The 23923-nt window shown below is 43.1% G+C and overlaps 1 protein-coding gene across 3 annotated transcripts in view; it reads right to left on the bottom strand.

Annotated features, from left to right (window-relative positions):
* Window positions 1–23923, bottom strand: part of gbe1b (glucan (1,4-alpha-), branching enzyme 1b) — a 591749-nt gene that overhangs the window by 141279 nt on the left and 426547 nt on the right. For all 3 annotated transcript variants that reach the window (XM_072585795.1, XM_072585794.1, XM_072585793.1), the window contains exons 11-12: window positions 10320–10430; window positions 4132–4303 (exon numbers count right to left, since the gene is read on the bottom strand). In XM_072585795.1, the coding sequence (XP_072441896.1) occupies window positions 4132–4303; window positions 10320–10430 (283 nt within the window). The remainder of the gene's footprint in view (window positions 1–4131; window positions 4304–10319; window positions 10431–23923) is intronic.

Consider the following 23923-nt stretch of genomic DNA (forward strand, 5'->3'; position numbering starts at 1 on the left):
CCACCTACATCTTCTGAATGCTCATCTTTGTTCAAGATTGGATTTGAAACCAGTGCTCCAGTTTGAGTTGAGAGTCTGTGATACCATTATAATTTGCTTTTTTTTTTGCAAAAGTGACTTTCAAAGATGCTCCTGCAGTCTCTTGCCAACACTGCTCACCTCCCGAGCTCCTGCTCAGGTGAGGATTCAGGAGTCAGGAGGCAGCGTGCAGGGGCAACTTGAAGGGTCAACGCTGGGAAGAGGCTTTAAATTGAAAGGTCAAGGAAAGTAGAAATTTGCAATAACCAGGAAGATCAGTGAGCAAATGACATGGAAAGCAGAGATATTAGATTTCTCTCATATTTTTACATTTACTTTATTTTAAAAATGGTTTTATTTACCAATGTAGGAATTTATTAAAGTAAGGCAGTTCAAATTATAGGATGCAATGTTTTAATATCCTTTCTTTTTGACAAAGGGCCTGCAGGATGCAACACCAGTTTTAACATTGATTGTTGTGGGAACCTAAAGTTACAGCGTTAAGAAACTCACTGACTACATTAAGTCAGGACTGGCTGGTAATTATACTGACTCTCATTTTGTCCAACTACTCAAGTCAGTTTTCCAACCAAGTCAATATCTTGCCTACAAATCCATGAGTTGCACCTGCAGCTGACAAGGCCTTTGATGAAACTTGATTAAACTCCTTCCACAAACCCATACAAATAACATCCAAAGACATTCTCTCAAAACGTTACTTCATAATGTTCCATCAGGACCTTGAAGCATGACCTGCTCTTTGTAAATTTGTGCTGGATCAGCTGGGATTTTCAAGATGTTCAAATACTGGAGATGAGCCAGGTGCTGGTTAGAAAGGGTAGTCATGTACAGCCTGGTCTTTCGAATAGAGAAAAGCAAATGTTGCAGGGATGGACATCTCAACAGTGAAGGTACATTTTTCAGAGGTCCAGGAAATTTTGCTGACCTCAGTGTGTTGATACTGAAATATTTCAGTCCCGACAAATCAACCCGATTATAAAATCAAAGACAAATAGAATAGCTCCAAGTTAAATCATTAGCACTACTCTTTGACCACACAGACTGCCATTACAGTAAATTAACAATGTAGTAGAATCCTTTCCAGAAAGCTGTCTTGAGCAGCTGCATGAAATATGAATGTTTGCACCAGGTTGTACGGTTTCTTAATTTCACTGTAAATTTTGTGTGTCACAGTCAGGCCATATTGTGGTTGGGTCCAGCAGGAAGTACACTCCACACATTTATAATGCAAATTCTGGTAGATCTTCTCCAAACAGCTGTGGCTTTGTTCTGCCAAAGGACTTACATTATTCAAGTAAACACGCAAATGACAAGAACAGCCCTTGGGATCAAAAAGGAAATTTTTTTTTGACTGGGACTGCCCAGCCAACCTCAGATTATGCTGAAAGGACAAAGCATCTCAAACATTTGAGCAACAGGTAAAGCTAGCTGTTTCACAATGGCGAGGAGAAAGTGAGGACTCCAGATGCTGGAGATCACAGTACGGTACTGGAAAAGCACAGCAGGTCAGACAGCATCCAAGGAGCAGGAGAATCAACGTTTCGGGCATTTCTGATGAAAGGCTTATGCTTGGAACGTCGATTCTCCTGCTCCTCAGATGCTACCTGACCTGCTATGCTTTTCCAGCATCACATTCTCAACAATGTTTAACGATGGGACTATGAATAGCAACACAAATGGTGCTCGCCACTAATAGGATGCTGTTGTCAAGCCAAAAAGATGTTCTGCCCATCACAAAAATGAGTCATATGGAGTACGAATTTCAGCGCCAGTGTGATGCCAGATTTGTAAATCCATATATCTCAGCCTGGCAGCTCACGTCAAATGGCAGGTGTCTTTGCATCAAGCAAGGTCATGACCATAATTAAATGGCCCATGCTCTCAACACTCACAACAGAGTCTAACATTAGGTGGGATTGTGCAAATGGATAGCATTTGCTGGATAATCCTGAATTAGTGAGAAAATATATGAAAAAATAGTTGAGGATTGTCAGTTGGGCTCACAGTATGGTGCACTTGTGTGTACATGATGTTACATATTAAGATACAAGGCCTTATTCTTTGCAGACAGAAGGAACATGTACACAGACCACGCCTGTTCCAACTCAGCAACATAGGTCACAACCATTCGAACTTCATTTCTCAGGACAATGCCCTGACCAATCAGATTCAATCTGTTTGGTGTAAAATTTAACAAAGCATGGCCGCTCACTGTCAATCATGATTTTTTTGGGTACAGTCCCCATGGCAGTGCCTCTATCAGAGAGTCCACTTGCCAAACAATCACAATGCCTATTTTCTCTGAGTGCAAATTAAAATGTGTCCTTTTTCAGCAATGTTCAGAAAATGAGAGGAAAGGGATGAACCTTGCAAGTACAGACCAGTCAGTCTCACACTGTGGCATGGAAACTTTCAGAGATAATAATCACAGGACAAAACGTAAACTTCACTGAAATTCTCTCATTAAACTCTCTACTTCCTCATGCCATTACCTATGAAGACCTGTTCTGAAGGAGGGTCGCTGGACCCAAAACATTTAACTTTAATTTCTTTCCACAGATGCTGCCAGATCTGCTGAGTTTTTCCAGCAATTTCTGTTTTGGTTTTAGTTCCCTGACCAAACCGCTTCTTGACTCCTGTTGCTACTTATCTCCTACTTGACACGAGCATCACTTTTGCCTGATTACTAACTGTTTAAGGTGTGAATAAACTAATTCTTTCATTGTAGATTGTTCTTAAATAGGAATCCAACCCCAACATTGCCAAAACCCCACCCCCCAAACCTGGAAGTCCATTTGCATAATGTCTTCTGAACACAATGCCAGTCTTTAACGCAATTCTTTTACATTTAAAACAGCCTCTCTTAGTTTGCTTTAAATTACTAGATTAACCAACATCATTGAAATTACGTGGATGACTTGTGGGATTGGGAAAACTTGGAACTGCATTAAAATTGAAAAATATTGTCTGCCTGCATTTTTTTAATCACATAAGCATAATTTCTTCAAGTACAAAACATACACTGGAGATCTGCGATCAACACGATTAAAACAGATTAAAATCCCACCTTTCCTTTACTATCTAGTATAAGTACTCATCTGCAATTCATTGCAATACGTTTAATTATCGTTGATGCATTTCTTCTCTATTACTATTAAAATACTAAAATGACTCCAACCTCATGACTGTGCGTTATTGCTTGACGTGCTAATCAGTTTGACATCCTCAAACTATACCCAACACATTTCTTTGAACTTGTTTGCGTCCCACGTAAACCAGAATCTGGCCTTTAATTAAGTAATTGGACAAAGTAAGTCTGGAACATGTCTAATTTGTTCCTTCAGAATTTTCCAGTCACAGCGAATATAAACAAACAAGTCCCACCACAAATTATAACTAAAGTATTTACAAGGACTGTACAATAAATCAGTCCCCAAACAATATCCCACCATACGAAACTGACAGCTCCATCATCTGTTAACAATGAGTAAGTGATCTTTTTTCCCAACACCATTGAACAACTTTGAGAATTCTACCATTCTGACCATGCAGCACTACCTTGGTGCTACCCCTCCAACAGCAAAGCACTCCCTCAATACTGACCATTTGAAAGTGTGGCACTCCCCTAGCACTGACCGTCCAACAGTATAGCAGTTTCAGTACTGATCCTGACAGTATAAACTCCCTCAGTACTGATCCACCAACAGTGCAGCACCCTCTCAGTGATGGCCCTCAACAGTGCGGCACTCCCTCAGTACTGAACGTCCCACAGTGCAGCACTCCCTCAGCACTGACCCTCCCAAATTGCGGCACGCCCTCAGGACTCTCCCTCCGACAGTGCGGCACCCCTCAGTATGGACCCTCGGACAGTGCAGTGCTCTCCTATTACTGCACATAAGTTATTGGCCTAGAGTCGAGATGAAATTTCCAGTTTTGGACATGCTCCCACAACCTTCTGACGTGAAGGTGTGAGTATTGCCCACTGAGCCACACCTGCTAAAATAGGAATGCCCCACATCTGGAGGCTTGAGCAGCAAACAAACAACACCATGTTATAATTTGACCATTCCATGGATGCTCCTGTAGACTTACCAATGAAATTCAAGTATCCCTCTCCTCCCAAAGCATGTGTGATGAGTCGGATCATTTTGTGTAACTGTATGCCACGGTCTACGACCACCGTGAAGGGAGTCAGAACACTCATGTTCGTGTACATCTCAGCATCCATCAACCAGAATGCTAATGTCTTGTCTCCAACAAGGGCCTATGTAACAAAAAGTAAACAAATGCCAGGCATCTGATGTAAGGAACATAAAATGGAGTATCCTACTGGATTCACATCAATAAATCACTGATCATCATCAATACACGACACTGTGACTACAAACAAAGCATGCTCTCTTTATGGCAGAGTTAGTTAATGGCTAATTTAAAAGAGGCTTCAAAACCATTTAGGATTTGATAATAAAGAAAGAGAAATTGTTTTCAGTGGCTGGAGGTTGGAAGCAGAGGACAAAGATTTACAGCAAATATCAAAAGTAACGCTGGGACAATGAGGAGGAATCCTTTTAAATAGCAGTGTGTAGTGACCTAGAATGTGTAACCTGCAAAGTACGATGGAAATAGTTTCAATAGTAACTTCCAAAAAGAATCAAATAAGTAAATGTGCAGAGGTATAGATAAAACGAAGAATGATACTAAATGGATCGTTCTTACAAATAGCTAGTACAGACATAATGGGTCAAATGCCTTCCTGAGTTGTATGGTGATGAAATATTGATTACTTGCTAAGCTATTATGGATTCAGTTTCCATGGCACTTCCTACACAAAGGCAAGTGGGAAGTTTGATCCTACTTTCAAAAAGAGATACAAATCTGCTACAGGCACATAATAGATACCACTGTGACAGTCTTCACATAGAGTCACAGAGATGTACAGCATGGAAACAGACCCTTCGGTCCAACTCATCCATGCCAACCAGATATCCCAACACAACCTAGTCCCACCTGCCAGCACCTGGCCCATATCTCTCTAAACCCATCCTATTCATATATCCATCCAGTTGCCAGTTAAATGTTGCAATTATACTAGCCTCCACCAATTCCTGTGGCAGCTCATTCCATACACGGACCACCCTGTGTGTGAAAAAGCTACCCCTGAGGTCCCTTTTATATCTTTCCCCTCTCACCCTAAACTTATGCCCTCTAGTTCTTGACTCCCCCACCCCAGGAAAAAGACCTTGTCTATTTACCCTATCCACGTCCCTCATGATTTTATAAATCTCTATAAGGTTACCCCTCAGCCTCTGATGCTCCAAGGAAAACAGCCTCAGCCTATTCAGCCTCTCCCTGTAGCTCAAATCCTCCAACCCTGGCAACATCCTTGTAAATCTTTTCTGAACCCTTTCAAGTTTCACAACATTCTTTTGATAGGAACGAGACCAGAATTGCACGCAATATTCCAAAAGTGGCCTAACCAATATCCTGTACAGCCACAACATGACCTCCCAACTCCTGTACTCAATACTCTGACCAATAAAAAAAGCATACCAAACACCTTCTTCGCTATCCTATCTAACTACGACACAACTTTCAAGGAGCTATGAACCTGCACTCCAAGGTCTCTTTGTTCAGCAACACTCCCTGTTGTATAAGTCCTGCTAAGATTTGCTTTCCCAAAATGCAGCACCTCGCATTTATCTGAATTAAACTCCATCTGCCACTTCTCAGCCTATTAGCCTATCTGATCAAGATCCCATCGTAATCTGATGTAACCTTCTTCACTGTCCACTACACCTCTAATTTTGATGTCATCTGCAAACTTCGTAACTGTACCTCTTATGCTCACATCCAAATCATTTATGTAAATGACAAAAAGTAGAGGGCCCAGCACAGATCCTTGTGGCACTCCACTGGTCACAGGCCTCCAGTCTGAAAAACAACCCTCAACCACCACCCTCTGTCTTCTACCTTTGAGCCAGTTCTGTATCCAAATGGCTAGTTCTCCCTGTATTACATGAGATCTAACCTTGTTCATCAGTCTCCCATGGAAACCTTGTCAAACACCTTACTGAAGTCCATATAGATCACTTCTACTGCTCTGCCCTCAATCAAATTTGTGAGACATGATGTCAGGCTCACTGGTCTATAGTTCCCTGGCTTGTCCTTACCACCTTTCTTAAACAGTGGCACCATGTTTGCCAACCTCCAGTCTTCGGGCACCTCACCTGTGGCTATCGATGATACAAATATCTCAGCAAGAGGCCCAGTAATCACTTCCCTAGCTTCCCACAGGGCTCTAGGGTATACCTGATCAAGTTCTGGGGATTTATCTACTTTTATGCATTTCAAGACATCCAGCACTTCCTCCTCTTTAATCTGGACATTTTCCAAGATGTCACCATCTATTTCCCTACATTCTATTTCTTCCATATCCTTTTCCACAGTAAACACTGATGCAAAATACTTGTTTAGTATCTCTCCCATTTTCTGTGGCTTCACAAAAAAGCCGCCTTGCTGATCTTTGAGGGGCCCTATTCTCTCCTTAGTTACCCTTTTGTCCTTAATATATTTGTGAAAACCCTTTGGGCTCTCCTTAACCCTATTTGCCAAAGCTACATCATGTCCCCTTTTGGCCCTCCTGATTTTCCTCTTAAGTATACTCCTACTGCCTTTATACTCTTCTAAGGATTCATTCGATCTATCCTGTCTATACCTGACATATGCTTCCTTCTTTTTCTTAACCAAAACCTCAATTTCTTTAGTCATCCAGCATTCCCTATACCTACCAGCCTTCCCTTTCACCCTGACAGGAATATACTTCCTCTGGACTCTCGTTATCTCATTTCTGAAGGCTTCCCATTTTCTAGCCGTCCCTTTACCTGCGAACATCTGCACCCAATCAGCTTTTGAAAGCTCTTGCCTAATACTGTCAAAATTAGCCTTTCTCCAACTTAGAAATTCAACTTTTAGATCTAGTCAATCCTTTTCCATCGCTATTTTAAAACTAATAGAATTATGGTCTCTAGTCCCAAAGTGCTCCCCCACTGACACCTCAGTCACCTGCCCTGCCTTATTTCCCAAGAGTAGGTCAAGTTCTGCACCTTCTCCAGTAGGTACATCCACATACTGAATCAGAAATTTTTTTTGTATACACTTATCAAATTCCTCTCCATCTAAACCCTTAACACTGGCAGTCCCAGTGTATGTTTGGAAAGTTAAAATCCCTTACCATAAACACCCTTTATTCTTACTGATAATTAGGATCTCCTTACAAATTTGTTTCTCATTTTCCCGATGACTTTTGGGGTGGGGGTTCTATAATACAATCCCAATAAGGTGATCATCCTTTTCTTATTTCTCAGCCCCACCCAATAACTTCCTGGGATGTATTTCTGGGAATATCCACCCTCAGTACAGCTGTAATGCTACTCTTATCAAAAGCATCACTCCCCCTCTTCTCTTGCTGCCCTTTCTGACCTTCCTGTAGCATTTCTATCCTTGAACATTAAGCTGCCAGTCTTGTCCATCCCTGAGACATGTTTCTGTAATCGCTGCAAAGATTTGTTTTGGGGCCATTGCTGTTTGTCATTTTTATAAATGATCTGGAGGTGGGCGTAGAGGGATGGGTTAGTAAATTTGCGGATGACACTAAGGTAGGCAGAGTTGTGGATAGTGACAAAGGATGCTGTGGGTTACAGAGGGACATGGATAAGCTGAAGAGCTGGGCTGAGAAGTGGGAAATAGAGTTTAATACAGAGAAGTGTAAGGTAGCTCACTTCAGAAGAAATAACAGGAATGCAGTGTACTGGGTTAATAGTACAATTCTTGGCAGTGTAGATGAACAGAGAGATCTCGGTGTCCAGGTGCATGAACCCCTCAAAGTTGCCACTCAGGTTGATTGGGTTGTTAAGAAGGCATAAGGTGCGTTGCTGTTTATTAGCAGGGTGATTGAGTTTCGGAGCTACGAGGTCATGCTTCAGTTGTACAAGACACTGGTAAGGCCGCACCTGGATGTGGAAGCTTTGGAAAGGGTTCAGAAGAGATTTACTAGGATATTGCCTGGTATGGAAGGAAGGTCTTACAAGGAAAGACTGAGGGAACTGAGGCTGTTTTCAATGGAGAGAAGAAGGTTGAGAGATGACTTAATCGAGATGTATAAGATAATCAGAGGGTTAGATAGGGTGGACAGGGAGAGCTTTTTTCCTTGGATGGTGAAGGCTAACATGAGGGGACATAGCTTTAAATTGAAGGGTGATAGATTTAGGACAGTTATCAGGGGTAGTTTCTTTACTCAGAGAGTAGTAGGGGCGTGGAATGGCCTTCCTTGAAGAACAGTAGACTCACAAATGTTCAGGGCATTGGACATACATATGGATAATAATGGAATAGTGTAGGTTAGATAAGCATCAGATTAACTTCTCAGGTCAGCGAAATAATCGAGGGCCAAAGGGTCTGTACTGCACTGTAACCTTCTATGTTTTCTGCTGTGATATCCCAGTCCCATGTTCCTTACCATGCTGAGAGTTCATCTGCCTTCCCTGTTAGGCCTCTTGCATTTCAATCATCAATTAACACATATCCTGACCTCACGTAATGCTTCCAGACAGTATCGTAGAATAGGATCAGTGAAGCAATATTAAAGTCAATAAAACATTTTTGACCACTTTCCCAGCTGAGGACAGTTAATGTACTGTCAAAGGGAACGGAATATAAAAATAGGGAAGCCTTGATATAACATTACAATTATTCCTGATGAAGGGCTTTTGCCTGAAACGTCAATTTCGCTGCTCGCTGGATGCTGCCTGAACTGCTGTGCTCTTCCAGCACCACTAATCCAGTATTTGGTTTTCAGCATCTGCAGTCATTGTTTTTACCTAGTACAATGCATGAGTCAGACTACACCTGAAATATTGCTGTGGTTCTGTTACCAAGGATAGGTATGCTGCCATTAAAGGTAGTCCAAAGAAGGTTCAGTAGATTCTGGAAATAGAGGGTTTTTTATAGGCGGAGCTGTTAAGCAGTTGGGCTTGTACGCATTGAAGTTGAGAAGAATGACAAGTGACCTTTTATTGAAAGTTATTCTCTGCTGTGGGAGAGACTAAGACCAGAGCGTGTAACTTCAGAATAAGAATTTGCACATTTAAGACAGAGATGAGGAGGGATTTCTTCTAGACAGGTGTGAATCCATGAAATTCTTCACTACAGAGGGCTGTCAAGGCTGGGTCATCAAATATTCAAGGCTGAGATAGCCAGACGTTTAATAGTAAGGGATCAATGGTTATAGGGAAAAGCAAGAAAGTGAAGTTGAGGATTATGAAATTAGACATTATCTCAGTGAATAGCAGGCAAACGGTCTCGTTCTGCGTAACAATTCTGTGTTAATATAAGTCAACCCAACCACCATGTTCTTGTACTCTATTTAATAAAGATTTCAATATTAGCACTGTATACTGGTAAACTGAAAAGGCCAGAATGGGTTATAACACTTAGGTCACTGAGGGGCGAACAGGATGATTGGTACAAGGGACTTAGTGACAGTTAAGATATGAGTAATAGAACTTTGGATCATTTCAGAGTGGAAAATTGAAGACTGGCTAGAGGCATGTCAGGATAATGACATCTAAAAGTAACAAAGAAAGCTTATTGCTTATATAGTGCCTATGACACACAAATGTTCAAAGATGCTTCACAAGAGTACTATAAAGCAAACTTTACCACTGAATTACACTGATCAGATAAGGTAGGCTTTAAGGAATGTCTTAAAAAGGAAAAAAAGTCAAAGAGGCTGGGAGGTGGAAGGAGGGAATTCCAGAGCTTAGTGCCCAGGCAACCAAAAGGTACCAGTCTACCAATGGTGGAGCGATTAAAATCAGGGATGTTCCAGAGGTCTAAACGAGAGCAGTGCAGATACCTCCGAATGCTGAGGGACTGCAGGTGATTGCATAGATAGGAAATGGGAGTGAGGCTATGAAGGGATTTGAAACTGAGGAGAATTTTAAAGTCAAATTACACGTTGACTTAGAGCCAATATCGGTCATCAAATACAAGGATAATTGCTGAGAGTTGACAACTAGGTAGCGTAGTTCTCAATGGAGATACAATGTGTATGGGAATAATCATGGGTGAGGGCTTCTCAGTAAAGCTGAGCTGAGATGGAGCCCAGTTAGGCAATAAGACAGAAGAGGAACAAGGCTACCCCAGTGATGAAATGGACATATGATCAATGCACACAGCTCGAACAACAACAACGGGTCAACCAATTCTGGATAAGGGATTACCTGGTCATGGCTCTCAGCATAGGCAATACACTTCTCTCCATATCGTCGGTTTGTTAATGTGTAGATAATATTACCCATGTTCCAGTCTTCATCTTTCAACTCTTTCAATATCTGCAGTCATTAAGAGGAGTTACAGTTTAGACATTGTCCCTGTGGCACAAACACTTAGTTAAAACTAAATCACATTAGACAGAGTAGAAAGTGACAATCAAAATTGTTTAAAAATTTCATTATCTATTTTCCGTCAGGCTCCCCAGTCCTTTCGTATTAAAACAGATTAAATTTATACGCAAATTTTTCAGCAGTTATTATGCAATAGAAAAGCAATTAAGTAGCAGGTAACAGATAAAAATTCTGTGGCAATAGCTGACTTGTTTTACAAATCAGATAATAGCACCACTAATTTTGTTTGAAGAGACAGAATCTAGGTTCAACCAATCACAGGATTTTTAATCCAGCTACACACAAAAGTCGCCAGCTTCACAAAATAAAAAGCTGGCAGATGTCACTGCAACTATAAGCACAATTAGGAGGTCTTGCTCACTGCTATGCACTGTCTGTAACTATGGTAAAAAGAAGCATAGCAGCTGCATTAATATTTCAAAAAAGGAAAGAAAGAATAGTTTGTGTTTCAGCTGAAGACCTTTCATCAGAAGAGCTCTGACAAAAACATTGTATGAGCAATGTTAACCTACCTTTCTGAATTTCAAATGATATTGACTCATTCTGTGTTTCCAGCATTGTAGAATCATGAGTTGAATGACACAAGGTACCATGGATCCATCATCCCTTCCCCTACCTAAAATGTCAAGGTACAAGTCTTGTAAAGGGTAAAATGACTGTCCTGCCGCTATTTCAGAGCTAAGTGACTGTTGGGGGGCAGAAAGCATGATATTTGCTCTTAAGGATAATTACTTATGGCCCACTATTTGGCACTTGCCCATCAAAACCTAGGGGGAGCAGGCCCCTGCTAGATTCAATTTGTCCTCAGCCCTGCCATGAGGGAGCATTCAATCCAAGCCACAGAATCATGATGCACAGGCTGCCAATCAGTCCGTTGCACCTATGCCAGCTCCTCATGGCCCTGTAATTATTCTTCTATTTCAACAATCTATCAATCCATCTCTGAATATTATTACATACTTTGCTGCCATTGCCCTTGGAGGAGCGCATTCCAAATATTGCCAAAGCCATGTCACACTGAAGTCTCTTCATCAGCATCAAAACTCATTGTCTTCTAACCGTATACAGAATTGAGTGAACAGAAATGGCTCTCCTCCTGATTGAGGAAAGTACTAAAGAAGGCAATTGAAATGAGACAATGATCTGATCACTATGAAAAAAAAAGTAAATTAATGAGCATACAGGAGGGAAAGAACATCACTTTGGACAGAGAGAAGCTTTACAAAGTTGATCCCGACTGGTTCTAGACTAACTCCCTCATTAGCTCAAGATGACTACAAGGACTTCAGACTCAAATGTTTAATTCCTCTCTAGCCACAGGAAAGGTGCCAGAGGACTGGAGGACAACTAATGCTGATCTATTTCAAGAAAGGTGATTGAGATAAACCAGAGAAATTCAGACTAATGAGTCTCACATCAACCGCAAGGAAACTGTTGGGGAAAAATCTGAAGGACATAACTAATCTTCGCTTAGGGGAGGCAAGGTTAGACTAAGGCCAGTCGGCATGGTTTTGTCAGAAGATAGTCCTGTCTACATATTGTTGAGGAGTTGTGCAGGTGGACAGAAAACTTGCGCTGTTGATGTAGTTTATTTCATTATGGATTTTAGCAAAGGGTTTGACAAAGTCCCATTTGGAAAACTAATAAAGAGGGTAAGAGCACATGGGATCGGGATAACTTGACAAGTTGGATCCAAAATTGGCTTAGTGATAGGAGAGGGTGGTGGTACAAGACTGTGTGTGAGAAAAGGCCAGTGTCCAAAGATATACTATAGGGATCAGCGCTGGGTTTGTTAACGTTCAATGGTATATATAAAACCAATATATAAGAAATATGCTGAGAAGGGAAGATGCAAGTAAAGTTTGCCGATGATATGAAGATTGGCCAGGTGGTTGAGAGTGAGGAAGAAAGCCTTAGGTTACAGGAGGAATTAGATGAATTGGTCACATGGGCAGATCAGTGGCAGATGAACTTAGCCCTGAAAAGTATGAGGTGATATACTTTGAAAAATGTATCAAGACAAGGTGGTCCAAGATGAATGGCAGGACACTAAGAAACCCAAAAGGGCATCTCAGAGAGCTTGTTCACAGATCCCAGAAGGTGGCAAGGCAGGTTAATTGGGTAGTTAAGAAGGTATACAGGACACCTGTCTTTATCAGTTGTGGTTATAAGAGCAGAGAGGTTATGTTGGAGCTGTACAAAACTTAATACTTCAGCTATGGCCTAACCCGTGTGCAGTTCCAGTTACCACACTATGGGAGCAATGTTATTACAGAAGAGATTCCAGTATGGAGCCCCTTAGTTATGAAGAGTGGCCAGATAAGCTTGGGTTGTTTCATTTAGAATAATAAAAAGTTTGAGTGGCTCTCTCATAGAGGTGCATATGATTCTGATGGACATTGAGTGGATAGAAAGCAGCTGCTTCCCTTTACTGATGGGTTAAGAACAAAGGGGTGTAATGTTAAGGTGACAGGCATGAAGTTTAGAGGAGACTTGAGGAAAATCCTTTTACCCTACTGCATGGGAGGGTATAACAGGTGGAAAACCTCACAACCTTCAAAAAAGGTATTTAGATGAGTACTTGAAATGTTCACACAATATCATCACATTCAGGCTATGGGCCAAATGATGAAAGGTTGAACCAGTGCATAATTGAAGCAGTTTTGCCAGAACAGACTCGATGGACCAAAGGGCCTCTTCTGTACTGTACAATTCTATGCTTCACCATATGTTTAATGGATCCTACATTAGTGAATCTTTCTTATCTGTTACAGATGCAATGCCTCTATTTCTTTAACTCCTGCATTGTATCTCACCTGCTGATTGTGATTTCAAACCATGTACAACTTTGACCCCTGGTCCTTTGAGGTAATCTGTGATTCCTGAACAAAAGCTTCCACCTTTATTCTCTAATGTTTAACCATAAGTCTTTAACCTCTTCCTATTTAGGTTGGCTTCCATTCTCAACGTTCTCCTTGTTGGAAACATGAGACTAATCAAGTCATTGGAACAACAAAGTTAATTCTGCTTTCTCCCCGCAGATGTTGCCAGACCTGCTGAGTTTCTCCAGCAATTTCTGTTCCAGATTGTCAGCATTCACAATTCATTGTTTTATTGTTAGGAAACATAATATTCATTTTGGTTCATCAAACTTAATGTACCATTTCATTAGAAGTGGCTAGTCTGTACCATGATACTGTCATCCAGCAGAAAATAATCTCAGTTTCAAATAAATGTAGGACTTGATTTTTCTCAAGATCCAAAACATGAACATTCTTTGTTCGATGTAAAGAAAAACAAAATTTACAGCCCAGGAACAGGCCCTTCGGCCCTCTAAGCCTGTGCCGATCCAAATCCACTGCCTAAACAGGTCTAGACAGGTTGGGAGAGTGGTCCAGGAAATGGCTGATGGAATTTAACGTGAGCAAGTGCGAGGTCTTGCACTTTGGCAAAAAGAATAAAAGCATGGACTACTTTCTAAATGGTGAGAAACTTAATAAAGCCAAAGCACAAAGGGATCTGGGAGTGCTAGTCGAGGATTCTCTAAAGGTAAACATGCAGGTTGAGTCTGTGATTAAGAAAGCGAATGCAATGTTGTCTCTTATCTCAAGAGGGTTGGAATATAAAAGCAGAGATGTACTACTAAGACTTTATAAAGCTCTGGTTAGGCCCCATTTGGAGTACTGTGTCCAGTTTTGGTCCCCACACCTCAGGAAGGACATACTGGCACTGGAACGTGTCCAGCGGAGATTCACACGGATGATCCCTGGAATGGCAGGTCTAGCATATGAGGAACGGCTGAGGATACTGGGATTGTATTCGTTGGAGTTTAGAAGATTAAGGGGAGATCTAATAGAGACGTACAAAATAATACATGGCTTTGAAAAGGTGGATGCTAGAAAATTGTTTCCGTTAGGCGAGGAGACTAGGACCCGTGGACACAGCCTTAGAATTAGAGGGGGTCATTTCAGAACGGAAATGCGGAGACATTTCTTCAGCCAGAGAGTGGTGGGCCTGTGGAATTCATTGCCACGGAGTGCAGTGGAAGCCGGGACGCTAAATGTCTTCAAGGCTGAGATTGATAGGTTCTTGTTGTCGAGAGGAATTAAGGGCTACGGGGAGAACGCTGGCAAGTGGAGCTGAAATGTGCATCAGCCATGATTGAATGGCGGAGTGGACCCGATGGGCCGAATGGCCTTACTTCCACTCCGATGTCTTATGGTCTAAACCTGTTGCCCAATTCCTAAGAATCTGTATCCCTCTGCTCCCCACCTACTCATGCATCTGTCCAGATGCATCTTAAATGAATCTACCGTGCCTGCCTCTACTACCTCTGCAGGCAATGTGTTCCAGGCACCCACCACCCTCTGTGTAAAGTACTTGGCACGTGTATGCCCCTTAAACTGTTCACCTCTCACCTTTAAAGCATGACCTTGCGTTATTGAATCCTTCACCCTGGGAAAAAGCTTATCTCTATCCACCCTGTCTATACCCTTCATGATTTCATAAACCTCATTCAGGTCCCCCCTCAATCTCCTTTTTTTTTAATGAAAATAAACTGAACCTACTCAACCTCTCTTCATAGCTAGCACCTTCCATACCAGGCAACATCCTTGTAAACCTTCTCTGCACCCTCTCCAAAGCGTCCACATACTTTTGGTAATGTGGCGCCCAGAACTGTACACAATATTCTAAATGTGGCCAAACCAAAGACTTGTACAATTTTAACATGACCTGCCAGCTCTTATACTCAATACCCCGTCCGATGAAGGCAAGCATACTATATGCCTTCTTGACCACTCTATCCACCTGTGCAGCCACCTTCAGGGTACAATGGACAATCCCAGACTCTCTACTCAGCAACTTTTCCCAATGCTCTTCCATTTACTGTATAATTCACCTTAGAATTAAACATCCCAAAATCCATCACCTCACATTTGCCTGGATTGAACGCCATCTGCCACTTCTCCACCTAACTCTCCAGTTTATTGATATTCACCTATATTCTTTGTCAATCCCTTATGCTTTCTGCTACTCCACCAATCTTCGTGCCTTCAGCAAACTTGCTGATCATACCATCAGTGCCCTCTTCTAGATCATTTATGTATATTACAAACAACAGTGGCCCCAACACTGACCCCTGTGGAACACCACTGGTCACCTTTCTCCATTTCGAGAAACTCCCTTCAACTACTACTCTCTGACTCTTGTTGCTCAACCAGTTCTTTATCCACCAAGCTTGAACACCCTGCACACCATGTGACTTCACTTTCGCCATTAGTTTACTGTGGGGAACCTTATCAAACGCCTTACATTAGTCCATGTATATGATATTTACAGCCTTCACTTCATTTATCAACTTGGTTACTTCCTCGAAGAACTCTATTAAAGTTGGCAAGGCACGATCTCCCCGCACAAAGCCATGTTGCTTATCAGTGATAAGCCCAATTTTTACCAGATACAAATAAATTTTATCCCTCAGTACCTTTCTAGCAACTTTCCCACCACTGACGTCAGGCTCACTGGTCTGTAGTTACCTGGAATATCGCTACTATCCTTCTTGTACAAGGGGACAACATGAGAAAATCTCCAGTCCTCTGCCACTCCACTTGTATTTAAGGATAAGATATCTGTCAGGGCCCCAGCTATTTCCTCTCTCACCTCCCTCAACAACCTGGAATAGATCCCATCTGGTCCTGGGGATTTGTCTATCTTAATAACCTTTAGCCTACGCAACACATCTTCCCTACTTATGTCAACGTGATCCAGAGTATTATTATCTCTCATCTCAACATTCATGTCCTTCTCCTCAGTGAACACTGATGCAAAGTAATCATTCAGATTGATGCTCCTATCCTGCTGCGATTGCCAGCATCCACAACATTTTGCTTTTGTATTTTTTTCTAACCAACCTGTTCAGAGATGTAATTACACAGAGCAGGTGGGACTTGAACCTAGGCCTCCTGATCCAGGGATTGGATGCTGCCACCGTGCCACAAGAGGGTCCCTTTTCTATTCTCAGCTTTACAAGCTCAAAATAGCCAACAGGCGTTCATAAATATTTGGGGGGGGGGGGGGGGGAGATGGGGAAGAGAGTTCCAGATTTCCACACCTACTTTGCAATAAGAGGTGTCACTCAACATCATCCCTCTATTCCCAAGCTCTCAGTTACAGGTTCAATGTCCTTGTTCTGATGTTGCTCTTCAATCAAAGCAAGTAATTTCTCTCTACTTACTGTGCAGACATGTGATCAGGTCACACCTGAGACTTCTACACTAAAGGGAATACAATACAGGCTTATTACTGCACATACTGAGAATTAAAGATGCTTGTTCTCACACTAGAAGGAAGTATAATGATTCTATTTCATTAGATTGGCAGATGGAGAAACAACAGGCTTCCAAGAACAAACAAATGGAAAGTAAACTGCTGCTCTAAGACTGCAAGACATAGGATTAGAAACAAGGTAAAAACAATGACTGCAGATGCTGGAAACCAGATTCTGGATTAGTGGTGCTGGAAGAGCACAGCAGTTCAGGCAGCACCTAACCACTCTACAGTCAGCCCTGCCTCAGCTGAGGGCCAGAATTACAAGGGACCCACTCTGTACTACATCCTCAGGAGAATTCATACTCTCAACAAACAGTATTTCAATTCTATCTCAAACATCAAAAACTGTAAGTACAACAAAATTTTATCCACCCACCTCCATAACCAGCGCTCCTCAAACATTCCAGAAGATTCCCCTGGCCTCGGAATCTATTCCGCCATTAGCCATGCGGCTGATGCAGCTGCCACCCCCACGCTGATGTCACTTCTGCCCCCATCATGGCCACTCCCACAACCACTTCCACCCCTCACAATTCCTCATGCATCACAAGTGACATCACTTCCGCCCTTCACATCATCGCTGATGTCACATGCTCAGTGACTTCCGCGACCCGCACTGCCATGGTCACCACCACTTCCGCCCCCACCAGCGGCACTCACCTGCATTCTGCTGACATGCCCCCCACAGACCCCACTGTCACTATCCCCAGCCCCCAGAACCCCGAGGGGAACACTACCCCTGCTCATGACTCCACCCCCATTCCCCCCACCATCACACCCACTCCAGTTACAGGTTCCGCCCCCACTCCCAGCTCTACACCCACACCAGATTCCAGCTCTCAGCCCTACCAAGTTTTCACCGTCCCCCCAGACCACCCCCTCACTGAGGACCAACGATCAGTCCTCAGCAAAGGACTCACCTTCATCCCCCTCCGTCCACGCATCAATGAATTTAATACGCACCGTGACATCGAACAATTCTTCTGTCGCCTCCGCCTCCGAGCTTACTTTCACAATCAGGACTCCCGCCCACCTTCCGAGGACCCCTTCGCCCAACACCAACACACTGCATCCACCTGGACACCCCGCGCTGGCCTATTACCTGCCCTCGACCTCTTCATTTCCAACTGCTGCCGGGACATTAATCGCCTCAACCTGTCTACCTCCCTCCCCCACTCCAACCTCTCACCCTCACCACCCGCAGCCCTCCAATCCCTCGGCTCCAATCCCAACCTCACCATCAAGCCAGTGGATAAAGGGGGCGCAGTGGTAGTCTGGCGCACTGACCTCTACACCACTGAAGCCAACCGTCAACTCGAGGACACCTCTTCCTACTGCCCCCTCGACCATGACCCCACTCCCCATCACAAAACCATTATCTCCCAAACCATACAGAACCTCATCACCTCAGGAGATCTCCCACCCACAGCTTCCAACCTCATAGTCCGGGAACCCCGCACTGCCTGGTTCTACCACCTTCCCAAGATCCACAAGCCTAACCACCCTGGCCGACCCATTGTCTCAGCATGCTCCTGCCCCAGTGAACTCATCTCTACCTACCTCAACACTGTCCTATCCCCCAAGTTCAGGAACTCCCCACATACGTTCGAGACACCACCCACGCCCTCCACCTCCTCCAAGACTTCCGTTTCCCTGGCCTCCAACGCCTCATCCTCACCATGGATATCCAATCCCTCTACACCTCCATCCGCCATGACCAGGGCCTCCAAGCCCTCTATTTTTTTCCTCTCCAGACGTCCCCAACAGTACCCTTCCACCAACACTCTCATTCGTTTGGCCGAACTGGTCCTCACCCTTAACAATTTCTCCTTTGAATCCTCCCACTTCCTCTAGACCAAAGGAGTAGCCATGGGCACACGTATGGGCCCCAGCTATGCCTGTCTCTTTGTTGGCTATGTAGAACAGTTGATCTTCCGTAATTACACCGGCACCACTCCCACCTCTTCCTCCGCTACATTGATGACTGCATTGGCGCCACCTCGTGCTCCCGCGAGGAGGTTGAGCAATTCATCAACTTCACCAACACATTCTACCCTGACCTTAAATTTACCTGGACCATCTCTGACACCTCCCTTCCCTTCCTGGACCTCTCCATCTCCATTAATGACGACCGACTTGACACTGACATTTTTTACAAACCCCCCGACTCCCACAACTACCTGGATTACACCTCTTCCCACCCTATCTCTTGCAAAAATGCCATCCCGTATTCCCAATTCCTCCGCCTCCGCCTCCCAGGAGGACCAGTTCCACCACAGAACACACCAGATGGCCTCCTTCTTTACAGACCGCAATTTCCCTTCCCACGTGGTTAAAGATGCCCTCCAACGCATCTCGTCTGCATCCCACACCTCCGCCCTCAGACCCCACCCCTCCAACCGTAACAAGGACAGAACGCCCCTGGTGCTCACCTTCCACCCTTCCAACCTTCGCATAAACCAAATCATCCGCCGACATTTCCGCCACCTCCAAACAGACCCCACCACCAGGGATATATTTCCCTCCCCACCCCTTTCCGCCTTCCGCAAAGACCGTTCCCACTGTGACTACCTGGTCAGGTCCACACCCCCCTATAACCCACCCTCCAATCCTGGCACTTACCCCTGCCACCGCAGGAACTGTAAAACCTGCGCCCACACCTCCTCCCTCACCTCCATCCAAGGCCCTAAAGGAGCCTTCCACATCCAAAGTTTTACCTGCACATCCACTAATATCATTTATTGTACCCGTTGCTCCCGATGCGGTCTCCTCTACATTGGGGAGACTGGGTGCCTCCTAGCAGAGCGCTTTAGGGAACATCTCCGGGACACCCGCACCAATCAACCACACCGCCCCATGGCCCAACATTTCAACTCCCCCTCCCACTCTGCCGAGGACATGGAGGTCCTGGGCCTCCTTCACTGCTGCTCCCTCACCACCAGACGCCTGGAACAAGAACGCCTCATCTTCCGCCTCGGAACACTTCAACCCCAGGGCATCAATGTGGACTTCAACAGTTTCCTCATTTCCCCTTCCCCCACCTCACCCTAGTTCTAAACTTCCAGCTCAGTAACTGTCCCCTTGACTTGTCCGGACTTGTCCTACCTGCCTATCTCCTTTTCCATCTATCCACTCCACCCTCTCCTCCCTGACCTATCACCTTCATCCCCTCCCCCACTGTACTCTATGCTACTTTCTCCCCACCCCCACCCTCCTCTAGCTTATCTCTCCACGCTTCAGGCCTTTATTCCTGATGAAGGGCTTTTGCCCGAAACGTCGATTTCGAAGCTTCTTGGATGCTGCCTGAAGTGCTGTGCTCTTTCAGCACCACTAATCCAGTAACAGGATTAGAAACAGGCTATTCAGCCCACTGAATTTGTTCCACCATCAAATTAGATTGTGGTCGATCTGATAATCCTCAAATAATGGATATTTATTGTTGCTGTTCACAATTACTTCCCTAACAGTATAAAACTGCATTAGCACCCCAACATTTAAATCCCACCATGTCAGGTTTTAAAACAAAATTAATTATATCTGAAAAGGAGCTTACATTTCCACTCTGACTACTAGAGATGGTCAATGTATTCTTGCATGCATTGTTCATAAAAGTCGTGCACCTCAGTGCACCAGAGATTTACTGTGATACTGTTGTACTTTATAGATAACATTTGCTTTAAACAGACAGTGGACTAATTGAAGTGCCACTCTGTACAGAGTTGTCTATTCTTGGATTGTCAACTTGACAGGGGTAGATCTACACAACACACAAGTCAGAAAATTTGTTTTCTCTACTATTCTGCTGGGTACAGACGACCAGCCTGAACACCATCACATCAGCTTCACATCAGATAAGTGGCATTGATTTTACTTTAAACTGACTTTGCCTCCTATTAATATCTTTACACCGTTTAAAAACAAAGAGGGAAGAGATTAAGCATCTCCCTTCATCAACTCAGACATGTTTTGTAGTGTCAGAAGAAAAATAAACACAATTTACATTGCTGTGTTGCCATTCACAACTTCGGGCTGCTCCAAAGCACCTTATACCATTGAAATGCTTTTTTGAAGTCTTGTCAATATTATAACATAGATTAATATTGCAACTACTTTAAGCATAGCAAGATCACACAGACACCAACATGCTAATGACCAGATGATCTTTTGTTTTCATTAATTTATCAAATGACAAATACTGGCCTAACAGTAAACTCACCCACTGTACATCAAAGTGTGTTGCTTTAAGACAACAATTGACAGGAAGACATTTAACACCTCAGCTGAAAGGCACCACTCCCTCAGTACCAGCACTGAATTTTTGGATGGAGTTGGGAATTGAACCCACATACTTCCACTCCAAGAATTCTGATCCACAGCTAGAATAAGGTCAGTTTGTGTAGAATTGCTTATTACTTTGTGTGCACACAAGTGGAATGAAGTGTTCCAAGGCTTCAAGTTTCACCTAACTATTCCTTAATCAGAGATATTGCAGGTGTGGAAGTTCAAGTGCATACAGTCCTCTTATTTATGCCAAATCCAACACTACAAACACATTAAACACTATAGCCAATTAACAGAGAGCTTGGGATTTCTTATTATCAGCCAATTTTTCAAAATTGAACAAAAGAAAGATACTGCAGTGCTGGAAATCTGAAAAAAAACAGAAACTGAGGAAACATTCAGCATGTCTGACAGTATCTCAGAGAAAGAAAAAGCTATTGTGGCCTGAACATTAGATTAGATTAGATTAGATTAGATTACTTACAGTGTGGAAACATGCCCTTCGGCCCAACAAGTCCACACCGCCCCGCCGAAGCGTAACCCACTCATACCCCTACATCTACATCTACCCCTTACCTAACACTACGGGCAATTTAGCATGGCCAATTCACCTAACCTGCACATCTTTGGAATGTGGGAGGAAACCGGAGCAAACCCACGCAGACACGGGGGGAATGTGCAAACTCCACACAGTCAGTCGCCTGAGGCGGGAAATGAACCCGGGTCTCTGACGCTATGAGGCAGCAGTGCTAACCACTGTGCCATTAGCTTCTCTCTTCTACCAGGAATGCTGCTAGATCTGCTTAGTATTTCTGGCACTTTTGTTTTCACTTTAAATCTGCACATTTATTAGTCAGGATAACATGGATATTAACTTTGAATTAAGGACATGCATTGACTACCGTTCCTAGTGTTATCAAACTTTTGTTTCAAGAAATTCTAATTAGCTTTCCACTAACTTCAATAAATGGATGAGTTCAAGAGAATTTAGTACAAATCTGCTCCTACAACGAAGGTGTGGGTCAATGAATGTCGACCTACCTCTATGTCAAAGGGGACACAGATTAGGATAATCCAAAAGAAGGTATATCAGATGCCAGGAACTCAACACTGCAGAAAGCGGAGAGGAGTATTTCAAGTTAAGGAGTAAAATTTCAAAGTAATAAGGAAAGCAAGCTAAGGGCAAGAGAAAATATTGACAAGTAAATTCATAAAAAACCAAAAGAGCAAAGGATAACTAATGAAAGAACTGGGCTGATCAGGGACCAAAACAATAACTTGTGACCTCTTCCAGAATGTCAGTGCTAAGATGAGAACCTGATATATATATATTTTTCTCGATATTAAAGAATTTAAGAACTAAGGTCAAAGTGCAGAAGAATGGTTTTGAGGTTAGCCATGAACTATTTGAATGGAACAGCCTCAAGGGACTGAATGGTCTCCTCCTGCTCCTGTTTGTCAATATACCTTTTCTATAAACACTTTTATAAGCATTTATACACCGAGACACATAAAGAACATACATTTCCCAATCCAGTTTCTCTTTCCACAGGTCAATCCCCAGTTAATGCCCAACTGAATGCAATTAAATATAATTAATGCATTATTAACAGGGCTGTTGAGATGCAGTGATAGTGCTTCTGCGTCTGAGCCAGAAAGCCCAAGTTCAAGTCCTATCTCCTCTCGAGGTATAGAATAATGTCTCCGAAGATTAGAAATTACCTACATGACCAGCTTGCCCATGCTGGTTTCTAAATAAATACCATACACCTTGTTTTCAGGGCTCAGTACTTGTTCTGTTCATTGTGGTATGCATGAATCATTTAAATATGTGGAGAATGATCAAGTAATTACAAAGATTAGATCTGTTATTACAGAAGGATACCAATGAACTGAAAAAGTGGCAAATGGAATTCAATCCTGGCAAGTGTGAGCCATTGCATTTGGGGACGACAAACAAAGCAAAGGATTACACAATAATTTTTATGATCCTGAGAAGTGTATACTGAATGATGTACATAGGAACCTTGGGGTGTATGTCCACAGATCCTGGTACACCCCATAACAGATAGGTATGTTCGTCAAGACGGCAGAGACAGACATTCCTTAAATGGACAATGCACAGCATAAAACAACACAAAGGTGATGCCAAAACATTAGCTGCACTCCAGTTAGAGTGTTGCGTACAGTTCTGGTCACACATTATGTGATTGATATGACTGCATTTGTAAGGATAAGAGGAGATTAATGAAGTTACCAGGAATGGAACATTTTGGTGATGAGACAAAATTTGGACTTTTTCTTTGGACCTTAGGGAGATTTAATTGAAGGGAATAAATGACAAAAAGCCTCTGGAGAGTGGATAAGGAGGAGCTATGTATCTTGACACAGAGTTCAATACTTATATGGCACAGAGTAGACGATTCGAGCTGAATTACAAACGTTTTTCACTCAGAGAGGGCGGTGGAGGTCGAGCTCACTGTGTAAAACACTGGTATAGGCAGAAGCTCTCACCATATTTAAAACCCACATATTTGAGGTACCATCATAAAGGAAAGAGACTGGAAAACTTTCCTTAAGCCAGCAGGAGCACAGTGGATTAAATGGCCTCCGTCTATACTGTGTTTTCTCCCATACATTCACATGGTCAGTTCACTGGATGATGACAATGCATGCATATGTGCTGCATGCCATTCAGAATCACACAGCCATCACATCTTATCTGCAGATTTGAGAAATGTTGCTGTTGCTGTCCTATTCATATAAATATAAATACCTCTGATTAAGGGTTGCGCATCACTGGTTTTTCA

The sequence above is a fragment of the Chiloscyllium punctatum genome, chromosome 15 (genome assembly GCF_047496795.1).
Source record: "Chiloscyllium punctatum isolate Juve2018m chromosome 15, sChiPun1.3, whole genome shotgun sequence".
Taxonomy (NCBI): domain Eukaryota; kingdom Metazoa; phylum Chordata; class Chondrichthyes; order Orectolobiformes; family Hemiscylliidae; genus Chiloscyllium; species Chiloscyllium punctatum.